The 15,705-nt window shown below is 32.3% G+C and overlaps 1 protein-coding gene across 1 annotated transcript; it reads right to left on the minus strand.

The window, feature by feature from the left end:
• Positions 1-5,809: 5,809 nt before the first annotated feature.
• On the minus strand, positions 5,810-13,656 carry LOC133194509 (uncharacterized). The gene is made up of 6 exons (XM_061330451.1): positions 13,517-13,656; positions 8,390-8,487; positions 8,063-8,205; positions 6,757-6,825; positions 6,586-6,654; positions 5,810-6,479 (listed from the first exon to the last, which is right to left on the minus strand). The coding sequence occupies exons 2-6, from the start codon at positions 8,398-8,400 to the stop codon at positions 6,178-6,180; spliced, it is 594 nt and encodes a 197-aa protein (XP_061186435.1). The 5' UTR covers positions 8,401-8,487; positions 13,517-13,656; the 3' UTR covers positions 5,810-6,177.
• Positions 13,657-15,705: the final 2,049 nt, after the last annotated feature.

Genomic DNA, 15,705 nt, shown 5'->3' on the forward strand with positions numbered 1-15,705 from the left:
TAATTTGTTTATAGTTTGATTACTGAGACTGTGAATATCATAATTCATTGAATAATTCAATTTTCCCGACCTTTTACGCTATACTATGACGTCGCGGATTTATTCCTTCCCTGCAAAGACACTCATGACGTCAAGACGTCATAGTTAACGTTACCAAGCGAAATAATACAGTTCAAATGTTATGTACACCTGAAGACGGATTATGAAATCCAGAAAGCGCTTGTGTTGAATGAAATTTGGAAACTTTTGAAAATTTGAAATTTGAAAAATTTGAAAATTTTCTTTTTCTTTTATGTTTATATATATATATATATATATATATATATATATATATATATATATATATATATATATATATATATATATATATATATATATATATATATATATATATATATATATATATATAGTGAATAAACAAAATAATAAAAGGTATTCTTTAACACATGGTAAATTATGCTACATGTATATAGATATATAAATAAATCAAGCTACAAAAACAAAAGTAAGCACAGAAAAAAGAGCTACAAGTATATACGTATAATAATAAAAGAAGAGTATCTGTAAAAGTATTAGTAAAATCAGGGATTGATGTAAATGGCAATATATGTGAATTGATTCACCACTCTGTGTATCAACATGAAGTTAAGGAATAAACCGCAGCACATAGATAAACTTTGGTCTTCCCAACTGCTTTTAACTACAAGCCCCCTTTTAATGGCAATCATTGTTCACTAACATACAGGTCGCACTATAGTATCAAAATTGTTTTTATATATAAAATGCACAACCTTGAATGGGTGGTCAGAATTTAAAAACAATTTTAAAACTTTTGAGAAGTTTCCTTTTAAGATCTTGTAAAACAATTCTAATCCCACCTCAAATACAGTATATAAAAACAGCACGCCTTTAAGTTTAATAAATCTGGTATATATAGGAAGTTTACATATATATATTTCATCTAAAAATTGGCTCTAGTCTCGTGCAAAAAATGCCCGAATTGGGAGGGGAGATTCAGGAATTAATTTGCGTCAGCCTAGTTTTGATTTGAACCTCAACCAATATACTGTTATGACACCTGCAAAAAGAAAGTACTATCGTCAATAGATAGATTGTTTTTGTAGCAATGTGTTATACTGTAGCAATGCACAGGCAGATAGCAGGGTCCTTTTAATGTCACGTAGGGAATTTTTTCTGCTCTGCAGTTAGTTTAAAGTGTAAGAAATTTCAGCAACAAGCATTTTCTGGTTGCTTACGAAGGCCAAAACACACTGTTCCTATATATAACGTAGGTTTTTAAGAATAAGTAGAGATGGAAATACCCCATTTTAATTTAGAGTTTATAAATTTGCAATATATTTTGGATGTCAACATGTCATCTTAAATGAAAAAATATTATCTGGCAAAAATGTCGTCGAGAAATATGTCGGTTTGTGTGTTTACAATACAATAGTACAAAGGCATGGAGTAGAAAATTTCCCCGCTTCCCAGTTAGTTTAATGTTTAAGAAAAGTTGTGTAAAAATGAAAACATTTTAACATTATCTTGTGCGCATGATCCCTACCTATTCAGCACTTACATTGTACTGAAGTCTTATGAGAGGCACCTTTTTATATACTACGGAGGATTATAAGAATAAATGGTTGGAAATTTGATTAAGAGTTAATAATTTGCATTCAAGACGTAAATAACAAAGATTCTTGGAGATAGGCGATGTTTTTCTTTAAATTTTCAACAGTTAAAAATTGATCAAAGATACAAAAATACGAGAAAAATATGATCTTGGAGAATTAAGTTACACGTTGTAATAAACACACTAGATACACTATAGATGCTTTATTCCAGTTTTATTAAATAAGCCGGAGACAGGTAAGCCTTGCGAACATGAACTGAATTAAGTACATAGTGTAAATCGCACATAACTTCACCTATTTTATCTGGAATTTAAAAAAAAGAAGATCTTTCTAGACAATGCAGATAAAGAACTCCAAATTACTGGGAGTTAAGAAAAGGCAGTCAATATTTGAAATTCATTTGTATACAATTTGAAAGGAAAAAGTTTCCGACAAAATACTTACATGTACCTTTCTGCCCAGTCATACATAAATATATATAAAGATCATATTAAATATTTTTATTAATATATTTTTTACTGGAAAATTAGGGGAAAAACATACGTCAGTTGTTAAGCTTCCATTAGCCACTTTGTACGGTATGATGATGCATCATTTGCGCAATTTTGTAAAAATATATAAAAAATTATAATAATTAAATAAATAATAACTTCCTCATATCAGATATCAAAATTGAAGAAAAAAGTGCTTTAGAAAATAGGGACATTTTTCAACACAGTCAATTCTATCCCAAATTAAATACGCACACGCCCTCTTCTTTCTTTTCCATTTTAGCTTTAAACACTAGATACTCATTTGTAAACGTCTAAAACGAAAACGATACTTATTTATCGAAGAGTTAAAGAAACTGACAATACATGCAACGAAGACTTATCGAAATAATATAATGCAGTATAAAATGTAGCATAAATCATCCTCTACTCTTTTTAACTGTTTTTCTTACATGTAACATAGTACATGATTTTTTTCCTTTCTTCTGTTCCAAACAATTAAGGATATCCGCTACTCAGCTAAGAACAATAACTCTTGAATTTATTATTCAATTAAATGTCACAGAATGAAGCTTGAAATTGAAATTTTTATACAACAATTTCTATTTTATGCCTTTCTAAGTGATTCATGGTTCGTTGAAATCTAAGAAAGGTCTTAAAGAAGTTGACATTTGCACTCCATAAAAGTATAAAAACACTATATTTTAAGAGATATATTTCCTTTCAGCTTGCCTTAGATACAAATATTTATAAGCATGAAATAAATCTGAAAGTTATCTGTGATATCTTGCAATGATGAAATACGTTGAGATAACGAACATCACTTTTTTTTTACACTAACTATTATACCACAATTGAAGTTAATAAAAGAATTAAATTACAAATTAAGTTTAAAAACGACGTTTTTCTTCCGGTTTATACAGGTTTTCATCCCACAATATACTTGTTAAACAGTTTTTATTTAAAAAATAAAAGAAATAAATCAGAATGTTTTTATTCACGTTTCCTAAAAATATATAGTTGAGATTTTATATTTTTCCTTACATAAGATATGCAACTAAATAATGATGAATTCTGAATATATACACTTGTACCATGGGTAAATTCACTTTGTGATTTAGTGACATTTTTGCGAGAATTTTCAATTACTTAATGGCTAATTTTCAGAACCCGAGGGACGGTCTATCATAAATGGTCCAGCAAACATCTCACTGAAATCTATCTGAGACTTTCCATCGAATGGAGAGAAAATTATAATTGTGTAACAGAGGTCTAATGGATATCACAATTTTTCTAATGTAATTTGTAAATATTGAAAGAATGATTAATTTAAAAAAAAAGAAATCTCTTAATGATTCACAATTTGGGAATTAAAAAAAGCAATCCGAAATGGTTCAAACATGTATGGGATATTTTAAAATTTCAGAATTTGTTTCGGATTGTTTATCCTCTCTCAATGGAATTAAACTATTATAGGAGCTATTACGGGGAGCTATCAAACAAATACTGACAACAATATCCGGGAATATAACTGAGAGGACAAGGAGCTATTGATAGTACCTGTATATGATATTTCTGGGCTCTTTTCTCCCGGAAGTTAGAGGCGTATCAACTTACTTTTAGAATCTTCTTTTCATCTTTTTAGGTCTCCTATATGTCCAGTGGACGACATACCATATAAGTATGTTTACGGTATGCTTTAAAAAATCGGTTTGTCCACAACCTTGATTGAATGAGAAATCATAAGTGAAATGGACTGTATCCTTAAAATCAGTCACTATTGCTGATTACATAAAAGGTCTTCTGTAGGATTTTAATAGCAATACCCTACATTTGTTTGTGTAAATACTGTTCAGCAGTCCCGAATTAATGCTGTTTTCCAGAAATAAACATTTTCCTCCCAAGCAAGATAAATATAAAACCCTATTAGGAATCTGGATTACTTGGAGCATAAAGCTTCCTTAGTTTATTTAAAGCAAATAAAGTTTTTTCACCATGAAAATATCAAGAAAAACAGCTATAAATTATTTTGTAATTAAAAAAAAACATATTTGTAAAAAGATATTCATATAAATATTTGATAAAATTTCGATATATCGACGACGTATTATCAATTAACAATAGTTACTTTCATTCACATGTCGACTTGATATATCCCGGTGAGCTTGAAATAAAAGATACCACAGATTCTGACACATCTGTTTCATATTTAGATATTTTACTGGAAAAGGACGTTAATGGTAACATTACAACCAAGCTTTATGATAAACGTGATGACTTCAACTTTTCAATCGTCAATTTCCCTTACTTATGTAGCAATATACCCTTATCACCTGCATATGGGAATTATATCTCTCAGTTGATTCGATGCGCAACAGCATGCTCTACGTATGAACAATTTTTAACACGAGGCAAGCTACTAACAAACATGTTGACGAAACAACGATATCAACAGTCTCGTTTGAAGTCATCTTTTCTCAAGTTTTTCGGTCGATACAATGACCTTGTCAGCACATACAACCTGTCATTGAGTCAAATGCTGACTGACGTTTTTCATATTGATTGTTAGGCATTATTTATACACTGAACTGTCTACGGATATTTCCAGTTTTTGTTTCCCGATCAGGACAAGGAGCACACGGCGGGTGTGACCTGTCGGCAGGGGATTCTCACTCCTTCATGGTACCTGATCCCATCTCTAAATTTTGAGGGCCCTGTTTGTTCTGCTCCAAATTTGTATCGTTTCATTGGACTTTCGAGATTAAATACTGTTCGTTATCTCCATTTTTAGTGCTTTATATATGTTGTAGAGTAGGATTTTCCCCATAGCCAGCCCCCTCCCATGGGATCTGTACTCTGGAGTAGGAGTTCCCCCGAGGGGAAATCTCAAACTTAAGCCGAATTTTCCCCTCTTTCATTCTTTCTCAGTGTAGGATTTCCCTTACTTATTTTATGCTAGAATCATATCAAAATATTTTGGTTAAATGATTATATGAGTCAACAGATTTTGTCACGAAATTATGAGTGCTTTCGACTCAAGAACTGTTCAAATTTAGAATATAATCTTAATGTACGATATAATTCAATTCATGGAGTCTCAACCCCATATTCTAACTCATAGGAAATTGTACAAAAAGTCACTCAAAATATCGTAAGACTTGATGTCTCAACACCTCTCTTGGCGCAGTGGTGTCTGTTTATTCTTGAATTTTAAAATGTATGCAAGACCATCTCTAGAGATTTTATTTGTTTGACATCAATCAGCCAAGTATTTTCTCTATCGATCGGTGCTTTCTTTTTTTTTACAAAGAATGTGTGAGAAAATTCTAAAACATATATTATGGATAGATTCCTCATTTTGGGAGTATTTACCAAAACCAGAAACAAGAAACACAGCTCATAAAAGCCTTAGCATACATTTATGTACATGGCCTCTCAACACGAGCGGTGTAATATTGGATTTGAAAGCAGGGAGCAAATACCGCATTTCCAGTTAATTTAAAGCCAAACAATGACGAACTTGCAAAGATGTTATATAGGGAAAACATTTCACATGCTGCATGACTACATTTTACACCTAGACTATCTATGTCAAGCCTTTGGAGCAATTCATTCTAAAGTTTTTTTTTTATTATCAAAGCAATGGCAATAATATCGAATTGAAATATGAACATAAGAATTCAATTTAAGTATTGTAATTACTTTTATTAAAATTCATTTGTCAGGTCGATGAAAATATATTGTACAAATTAGAAAATGTAATAGTATATAGGTAGCAGATGTTCCTTCGCCATGCCTTTGGCACTTTGAAGTGAAAGTTGCGGGTCTTTCGGGTGAGACCTTAAAAACTGATGCCCCGTATCACGGTAGCCTTTGGCACGATAAAGATCCTTCACTGCTCAATGGCCCTGAGTGTCGAGTAAAGGTCTAAATTTGAAGCCATTCACAGGTATGTGCTGACCTCTCTACATGAGATACATGTAATATAAACATATGATATGATGGGCGCTAGAATCTGGAACAATATCTAATTAAAAGAAAGATGTACAAACTTATTTTAAAAACAAATCATCGGCAGGTCTAACTATTTCAAATAAACTGTTATACGAAGGAGGGGGCTCATCTGGCCAATCTTCAAAACCATCGTCTGGAAATTCTGTTAAAACGAATGGCATCATATGGTGTCCTTCCTCCTCTGTATTACGAGGAGATGGAGGGGATATTGGTGTATAACTAGATTCTTCTCTATCACTATATTGGTCAAAAGATTCTGTAGATGACAACCTATGTAAAACCCGATCTGAGGATGGCGGTGTCGCAAAGTGGGCCCTTGATTGGCTAGATGCATGATATCCTTAAAAAGTAAATGTGAAAAAAGTATTTTATTCATGATTTTGATATTGATGTTTTCTTAAAAATAAATTCAAAAATCAAATTCAAAAATTCTGTAAAAGGCATACCATGTACAAGGGCATCTAACAATGTCGGTGACATATGGACATTTGATTGCCTTGTAGATGCTTGGTTATCTGAAAATAAAAGTGGAAAAAGTGTATCTTCTAAAATTATTTGATATTGCAGATTGTATGAAAATTTCAATTTAGGTTAAAAATATTCTGTAAATGACAGACCATGTAAAACGCCATCTGATATTGTTGAGATTAATCTGTTAGAGTCGCATGACATAGCTCTTTGAACATCTGAAAACATATAAGCTAAAAATGAACATTATCCTCTGTAACTTTTTAATAACAGTGATAATTTCAAAACATTTTTCAGGAATTTAACAGTCTGAAGAGCCACATTTTTCAAGCAAATTATGTTCAGAAAAGTAAAACAAAACTTTCAGAAGAATGAAATGTGATGAGAATAAACAGTAATCATGCTCAAATTAATGTAAATTGGGTCAAGACAGACGAGATTCTAGATATTATTGTATCATCAACTTCTTTGCCAATAGCCTTACTTTATTTTAAAATTAATTGTACGTAGAACCTGCACTTGCGTATCGAATCAACTAGGAGATATAAACCCTATATGCTGGTGATAATGTTATATTTCTGTACAAAAAAGGAAAATGAAAAGTTGAAGTAAGATGTTAGTTTGCCATTGAAGTCTTTTTTCTTGTGAAACATCGAAATATGAAATAGTTGTGTCAGACTCGGTGGTGTCCTCAATTTTGATTTCGTTGGGATATATCGAATTAACATAGTTGATAAAATTTGATAACACGTTGCCGATATATCAAAATTTCGAATTGAAGTCCACTTCTTTTCATGTAAAAGTTTTTGAATAAATTGTGATTCGTAAAAATACAAGAACAGTTCTTCTTATAACAGGGTAAATAAGAACCCTCGGGATTCCAAAAGACAATGATAAACTCAATCATTTTTAAAATATCAACTTTGTTGTACTTCTATGTAGAACAAGAATGTTTTAAACAAAATAAGTTTGCAGATGACAAATAACGAAGTACGTTTATTATTTGTTCCATTTTTATTGAAGAAACAGTTGTTTATGACAACAAAAAATCTATTTTTCTCTTATAAATTTATGGTGAAAAATGTTTGTATGACAAAGTACATCTTGAATAATTTGTTTATATAATAGAAATACTTTACATGCTTCTTCAGAACCAACTTAATCATTAAATGATTTGCCTTCTTTTAAATAATAGAATATGATTTTTAAAAGTATGAAATGAACGAAACGTGTATGTTCTAGAAATTAACAAAAAGCATTCAGTTTTATGTACATGCATGAAAAAATTGTCAAAGGTATTTTAAATACCTAAATATAAATAGAAAATAAAAAAAAAGGATGGAAAAGAATGATAACAAAGTAAAATGTAACATAAAATAATGGGAAAAAATAAGGAATAAGTAATGCTTTAAAATTTCTTTCTTCATTTAACTGTAAGCTATTAAATTAAAATACCTGAAAATGTATTGTTATTTGGGAAGGATCTTGTCTTTGTTCTTCTCTCGCAACAATACTTTTTAAAACAAGCTATGACGATGCATAAAAACAGTAAAACATGTGCACCTATGGCGAAAACACCAATAAATTCTATCGGAATCCTAGAAAATAAATACTTGGCAGAATGTTAAATGATACACAAAAAATTACTTAAGGTAAATAACTTCTCCCTTAAATTTCTTGTGGTTTCAGTTTTCTGAATAACATTAAATGCAGAGCTATTTTTTCTTGTAAGAGAGAGAGAGAGAGAGAGAGAGAGAGAGAGAGAGAGAGAGAGAGAGTTACCTTTCTGCCATCAATGAAGATTTCTTCGGCAGTTTTCACAAAACCATACGAAGCATTTATTGACGCCTGTTACATGTATATGTTTCATAGAATGTAATCTACAATAAAAGGGTAACAGTTGATATGTAAGTATATAGGGCAAGTATTTAATATGAGGTTAATGTTTAACTTAAAGACACTAATAATTTCAATTAGGAATTCCTCTGCTGGTGGACTGTTAGTCCCCGAGGGTCTCTACAGCCCAATAGCTGAGAACTTCGGTACTAGCTTAAAAATACAGATAAATATACTGAAACGCAAAAGAAACGCAACAAGCAGTAATATACAAATATTTGAATTTTTTATCTAATGATTTTCAAAATTGAATACAGTAAGGTAAAATTCGATTTAAAAACATCAGAGATTTGATAAAAATGTTAAATGATTATCTTTTAACTTTAGAGAGTAACACGTACGTGACTGTTAAAACACCCCCACCCGGCCATTCAATTACAGCGTGCAAGACTGCCATGCACAACAATTGCAGCTTGATTTCTACGATACAGTAGGTTCATCAATCTCGAGATCTGAGCGAAAGAAATATTCTTTGCCATTTTTAAATGCCCGTTTTTCAGATGATGAGGTCAAAATTTCTCTAGCCTAGCGCAGTGTAGTAACACTTGGACTTCCGATCCGAGGATTGTCATTCATGTTAATGATACGTAAGAGCCTCTTGAGGCGTACTTGAATCTGCAACTCTCCATCACCTTTATTTTGAGATTTTCCAGCTAGAGCAATGGAAATGCATACTTAAGTCATATTCAGGAAGCCTTGGCATCGCTTACGGAAAAGAAAGGAGAATTTATTTTTTCGGAATATTGCTGCATTAGTTATGATGAACAGATACAAACCCTTAAAACTCCATATATTGCCAAATGTTTCGTTAAACATGCAATTTTTTATTTCTTTGAAGCGGACTCAAACTTAACTTCCGGTAAATGCTATGAAAATCATTCAACCGTTAAATTACCGATATTTACAAGGTTGAAGATGTCCTTACTTTTTAGATACAAAATTATATCCTATATATAACATTTCCCCCTAAAATAGGATGTTGCGTTTCTTTTGCGTTTCAGTATATTTAATTGTTGTGGGATAACTTAGAGATTTATTTCAAAATTAAGGATTATCTACCCTTGTGCATAGCTTTGATCCTTCGACGTTTTTGGCTCCAGTCTTTGGCACCCCCTCTTTTTAGCTCCTCAAAGTTTTTTTTTTTATTAGTTTAAATATTCCGGATTTCCAATGTTTCGGCATGAACATCAGTCAAGAAAAATAAATTGTCGAAATGCGCATCTGATGCATCAAAACTGGTACCATATATGATTTACATTATCTATAAACTGAATGAAAAAAAAAAATAATACTCTAATTCAGGGAATTTATGTCTCCCGTCTAAGGACAAAGGAAGAGTCTGGAAGACCTAATTTGTGATAAAGAAAAGGCCTAGGGTTGATTTCGCTCTTTTTTGGTCTTAAAATCTTATGGGAATTGTCTTCAGTTAAAGAGATTCATTATGACAAGTTTCACTGCATAAGATTAAAAAGAACTCAGGTTATAATCTGAAAAGTACTTTATGCAATATGTTATTTTTTTAACTTGACCTTGAGCCTTTTGACTGCAAAATACAAGAGCTGAAAAAGAGCTATCATCTGAGAACCATTTTTTGTAATATAGGATCATATGACAGTGAGATTGACCTTTGACATTCTAAGCTTAAATTCAATATGGATCTCTCCTATGTCATAAGGATTTATGGTACATATTTTAATTGCAAATACTCAAAGGAATTTAAAGTTATCATCTGGAAACCATGTTATGCAATATATTAATTTCTGATCTTAATCCAATAGCTCTAACCGTTCACGGTAGCTCAGTCGGTAGAGCGCTCACTCCGTGATCGGAAGGTCGTAAGTTCGAATCTCGGCAGCGACTGACAGAGTCGATAAAAAATAGGTAGCAACTGCTCCTTCTTAAAAAGCGAGGCCCCGTGTCACGGCAGGCGCTGGCACGATAAAGATCCCTCACTGGTCAATGGCCCTGAGTGCCGAGTTAAGGTCAAAATTTGAAGCCCTTCACCGGTATATGGTGACGTCTCTATATGAGTGAAAAATTCTCGAATGGGACGTAAAACAACATACAATCAATCAATAGCTCGAGTCATAGGAAGTTATGATAAAATTTTCATTGCAAAACCTCAAGGACTTTTTAAAATATCCACTGGAAACGTGTTACATACAAACAGAATAACAGACAGACGGCTGGACGGACAGAGAGATAAACTGACCCAAATAGATATCCTCAACTTTCAATGAAAGCGGGGGATGAGTAGAAATTTGTCCATATGAATAAACAATGATACATGTGAAAGGATTCAAAAAAGCTAGGCTCTATATATAATTATGACAAAAAGTATAATTTAAAATGCTAGATCATGGCATAAGTGACAAAATACATCCGGCTACATAAACAAAAGCTATAACAAGGTTTAATAAGGTTAAATCTATCTGCATACATAAATAACCTAGAATATTCCGAGGAACGCGGGCATCGCCTGCTCTATAGCATCATTAGATATGTAACGCAATCTAAGAATGGTCAGCTAATGAACTACTCCTAGAATTATCTTCGATAGAATGGCAATTATCATATAAAACTTATGTGAATTACGACAATTCATAGAAATCTAATTCCTCGACCCTCATCGCTTGAATGAATAATGAAATTGAACTATTTAGAATAATTATCATTTTATTTATATGTTTTCAATCCAAGAGAGCTATTTCAGTCTGTATTCACCAGGCCCGTAGGAAGCAATTTCAATTTGGGTTGTTGGCACTCCAACCCAAGCCCCAACCCTCTGTTTCTAAGGCCATATATTCTGCAATTGTCAATCAACATCTGTATAGGAAGTACAATCCATTTTGGTATACAAATCCCAATGTATTTTCATATTATCTAAATTTCAGTTTGTGTGGTAAATTTATATTGTACTATTTCAAAGTACAGTGCCAAGAGCTCATAAAAATGTGATATATTTGATATTTATCAAAATTCAAAGGACAAATTTAATAAAACACTTTCAAAGTAATTTTGCAAAGGGGGGCAAACGTCAAGTTCAAATGGACTGTCAAGCTGGATTTTTTTTTAATATGACGAACAGTGCAAATGCTAAATATAATATGACAAACAGTGTACATGCTAATTAACTCATACATACCTTCTACATGTCAAAAATAAGCTGTATATCGGCTCTATGAACTATTTTCAAAGTTGGTTAAAGGTCAAGATCAAAAGTCATGAGGTTGGTAACCCTGGTATTGTTCAAAAACAGTTGTACCAAGCTAAATATGTGCAAAATATTAAAATTCATACCTCCTACAGTTCTCAAGATATAAGATGTGATAGACGGAAAGATGGAGGGACGGACAGAGATCTAGACAGACAAACACCGGGTAAAGTGATCCCTAAGGGTCACTCTGCTTTGCAAGCGACACGGAAAAGAGTACATGTAAAAAGGTCAGGAATAAACCAGATTCTACATATTCAGACGTGTGCTATAATTTAACGGCAAAAACAAAAAGAACAAAATGGCGTCCCTCACTCGTGAAGCGTAATGTAAACAAAGTCAGCATACCTTGTTGGTTCTTGGGAAAACAAATATCTATTTTTATCTCCTGGTTATTTGTACTTCCATTGATGTTTTATTGTCGTCTGCCTCTGAATGATTTCATTAAGTTTTTAAAACTTAATGAAATCATCCAGTTAAAAATGAAATTGAAATTGAAATCAAATAGTTAATCATGGATGAAGACCATAAACATTTGTCAAATTACATTAAAAATGTATATGTGAGAAAAGGGATATAAGTTACGACAGATTGCTGATGAATTGAGCCTTCCCAGAAGAAATTGTTACAGGAGTTATCTCTCCTTTAAAAGAAGAGGTTTAGTTTGCCTTGAACTGGATGTTAGTGAGGGATAGTCGCTCGTTTGTTTGGATTGCTCGGAAAGAAATTACCACCCAGTTTAATACTTATAGACCTCGGGAATTCTCTAAAAGAACTGTCCAAAGATGTGTTTACCGAGAAGGTTACCAGAGACGCATCGTGAAGAAGAAAGTCCTTGTAAAGGTGTGAATAGTAAAATGCGGTCAGCATGGTACCAAGGAAAGATTCATTGGCGTGCGAATAATCCGTTGGATAGTTTTTTTCTCTGATGAAATCAAGTTGTTTTTGGTCAAAATAATAGGTGCTATAAATGGAGCTGGAAGGATAAGGCGGAGTGTCCCAATTGTGTCTGCTCCCCGTAACAACGACGAATCTCTGTTATAATTTGGGAATGAATAAAATATCTCGGTGTGGGCACAATCACTACGAAAAATGTCACTGTGAAAAAAACACAAGTATATAGATATCCGTTTGGACAATTTGTGGCCCATTACAGATATCCATTTTTCCAAATCAAAACTTTCTATTTCAAGACGACAACGCTTCTATCCGCCGAGCCCAGAACGTCTAAAACATCTAAGCCAGAAATCATATTAATTGTATCCGCTGGGCTGCACAATCACCTGATTTACATATTGACAATGAATGGCTAAAACGTAAACAGAGATTGGAACATCACTTCGCCGTTGAACTATACAGGGCTAAGGTAGACGTATGACAGAAACTCCGCGTGAAATATATAGAGGAACTATGTTTTTCTCTGGCAAGACGTATGAGGAAAGTGTTGAGGGTAAAAGGTGAAATAACGAAATATTAAACACAGGTAGGTTATTTCTCTTACTTGTTTTGATGTTTATTGTTAACATTACGCTTTACGCTCGAGCGATACCATTTTGTTTTTCTGTTAGATTCTGTATCCATAGGTACATACAAAAACCAGGGATGCATATAAATATGTACATCAATAAATCACTTTGATACAATGTAATAAATATTAATGTTAATAGTTAATCTAGAGTACATATAAAGAAGTAAATGGATAAACGTTAATCTTCCCAAATGTTACTACAAATCCTCATTCTAATGACATACCTTATTACATAATCATTGTTCCCTTACATACAAAAAAATAAACTAACCTGTAGGAAATCTGCCTAAAATATCGTCAATAAATGTGTTGTTTTTGTAACAATGTTTTAGATTTCCATAGTATAGAATTGATCCGTGAAGTAAGTCACAAAGGAAATCCTTCTGCTCTCCAGTTAGTTTAAAGTATAAAATGGGCAAAAACGAAAACGCTTCAATGATGGCGGATGTGCATTACCTTCTCAGCACTTTTAAATGCCTTTTGCATTTAATGTTTACTACGTAGGTTTAAATGAATAAATTTATATGGAAATACTGCATATTTGAGTAAGGTTTTATGAAAATACATCATATAATATATGTCAATATGTCATCTTACCTGTAGAAATATAATATAGCCAAAAATATTGTCAAAATATTTGTCGGTTTGTTTGCTTACATTACAATAGTAAACAGGCAGAGAGTGAGAATTACTTCCGCTTCCCTGTTAAATTAAGGTATAAGAAAAATTGTGTAAAAATGAAAACATCTTACTTTTTTTTCTGGAGCACATGGGCATTAAGTATGATGGCTTATGGGGCCATGTTTCTCTAATCATATATGCTTCGAAGCATTATAAGAATAGGTACCTGGAAATACAACACATTTGATGTAGAGTTCATAATTTGCAGATGTAGAAATTAATACAAGGCCTAAGAGAAAAAGAGATGTTTCTTATCAAGTTCCCAGAAAAGAATTTGATCAATATATGCCATGAACATACGCTTCAAAAACAAAGGCTATTCAGTGTTTATATGCACAGAACAAATAGTATTTTTCATGTATTATAATTCAGGTTTTTTTTTCAATTTAAAAGAAATAAAATGTTCCAACAAAATATATCTCAGCTTCATTAACAAGGGCCAAAGTTCACATTTGTGATGCGAAGTACAGCAAGTAATTGTGATGACAATGAAAATTTATTAAGTAACAGAAACAAAATACAGCGCATAGTGATGCGTAAATAAAAGGTAGCATGCATTTATTTTATCCATTATTAATTTAAGAATGCAGTATCTCATTATTTCTAACAATTCTTCCATGTATATAGAAGCGAATCTTGTGTCACATATGACGTCACTCGCCTTGACTTGTACAAGTGATCCACAGGATTATTGCAATAAAACTTAATGGAGTACAAAACCACCGTCAATCCTTAACTCATTTCTTTTAAACATTGGTGTACATAATTAATTCATCAGGACCTTATAATGCTTCACAGCGACAGCGAATGTAAATAAAATCGCGAATTCCATAAGTATATTCCCGATAAACCTCAAAGTCCAAGGACATCAATAAGTCTTTTCTAGCTGAAAAAAAAACCGGTATATCAATTGTTTATATCTTGTATAATTTAAAACGAACTGGGATTTTATTCTGGTCTGAAGATTTTTTTTAATTGGTTACGATGGACAAACGGTGGAATGCTTTTGCTGCATTTTAGGCGAAAGTACGAGACAGTACTTCCCAAAAAGCTCTAACTAGATACCAGCACTTTTCAGGTAGAGGATGTAAATCTTCTTAATGTGTTTCATTTATTTATTTATTTATTTTTTATTTTTTTTTTTTGCCAAAAAACAATAGGATACCTTTGAGTCATTTTCTACATTCAGCCCTTAATTTTTTTTTTGATCACCAGTCACGTGGCACACAGGTTATACAGGCAATGTTACCGGTATATAAATGTATTTTTATACATATAAATAAATAATATTTACATTACAGAAATGAAAGATTTGAAAAGCGTATTTTGAAAATGTCTATAAAAACATTCTTTCACAACTGACTCTAATTAAAAAAAAATGATAGAATACCGACTTAAGAACAACACGATTAGGATAGGCTTGTCCCTAAAATATCACTAGGCACTAGCAAGAATATCTAGATATACATGTATCGTCATAATAGCAAAAGAACAGAGTCTGACACATCTGTTTCATATTTAGATATTTTACTAGAAAAGGAACTTAATGGTAACCCATATAGCCAATTTTCAACAACATTGAACAACCAAACTTTACGACTTCAACTTTTCAATCGTCAACCACCCTTACTTATGTAGCAATATAACCTTAGTATATGGGGTTTATCTCTCTCAGTTGACTTCGATGTACAAGAGCGTGTTCTACGTACAAACAAGTCTAAAACTTGGTAAACTATTGGCTAACAAGCCGATGAAACAAGAATATCAACAGTCTCGTAA

The sequence above is a fragment of the Saccostrea echinata genome, unplaced genomic scaffold (assembly GCF_033153115.1).
Source record: "Saccostrea echinata isolate AGI-Se365-2 ecotype Australia unplaced genomic scaffold, CSIRO_AGI_Sech_v1 ptg000029l, whole genome shotgun sequence".
Taxonomy (NCBI): domain Eukaryota; kingdom Metazoa; phylum Mollusca; class Bivalvia; order Ostreida; family Ostreidae; genus Saccostrea; species Saccostrea echinata.

What these genes read in the sequence shown, in the direction of transcription:
- LOC133194509 (XM_061330451.1), bottom strand. An exon ending in ATCAGATGGCGTTTTACATG is followed by an intron (nt 6,655 to 6,756) that starts GTCTGTCATTTA and finishes TTTTATTTTCAG; the next exon opens with ATAACCAAGCATCTACAAGG. An exon ending in GTTAGATGCCCTTGTACATG is followed by an intron (nt 6,480 to 6,585) that starts GTATGCCTTTTA and finishes TTACTTTTTAAG; the next exon opens with GATATCATGCATCTAGCCAA.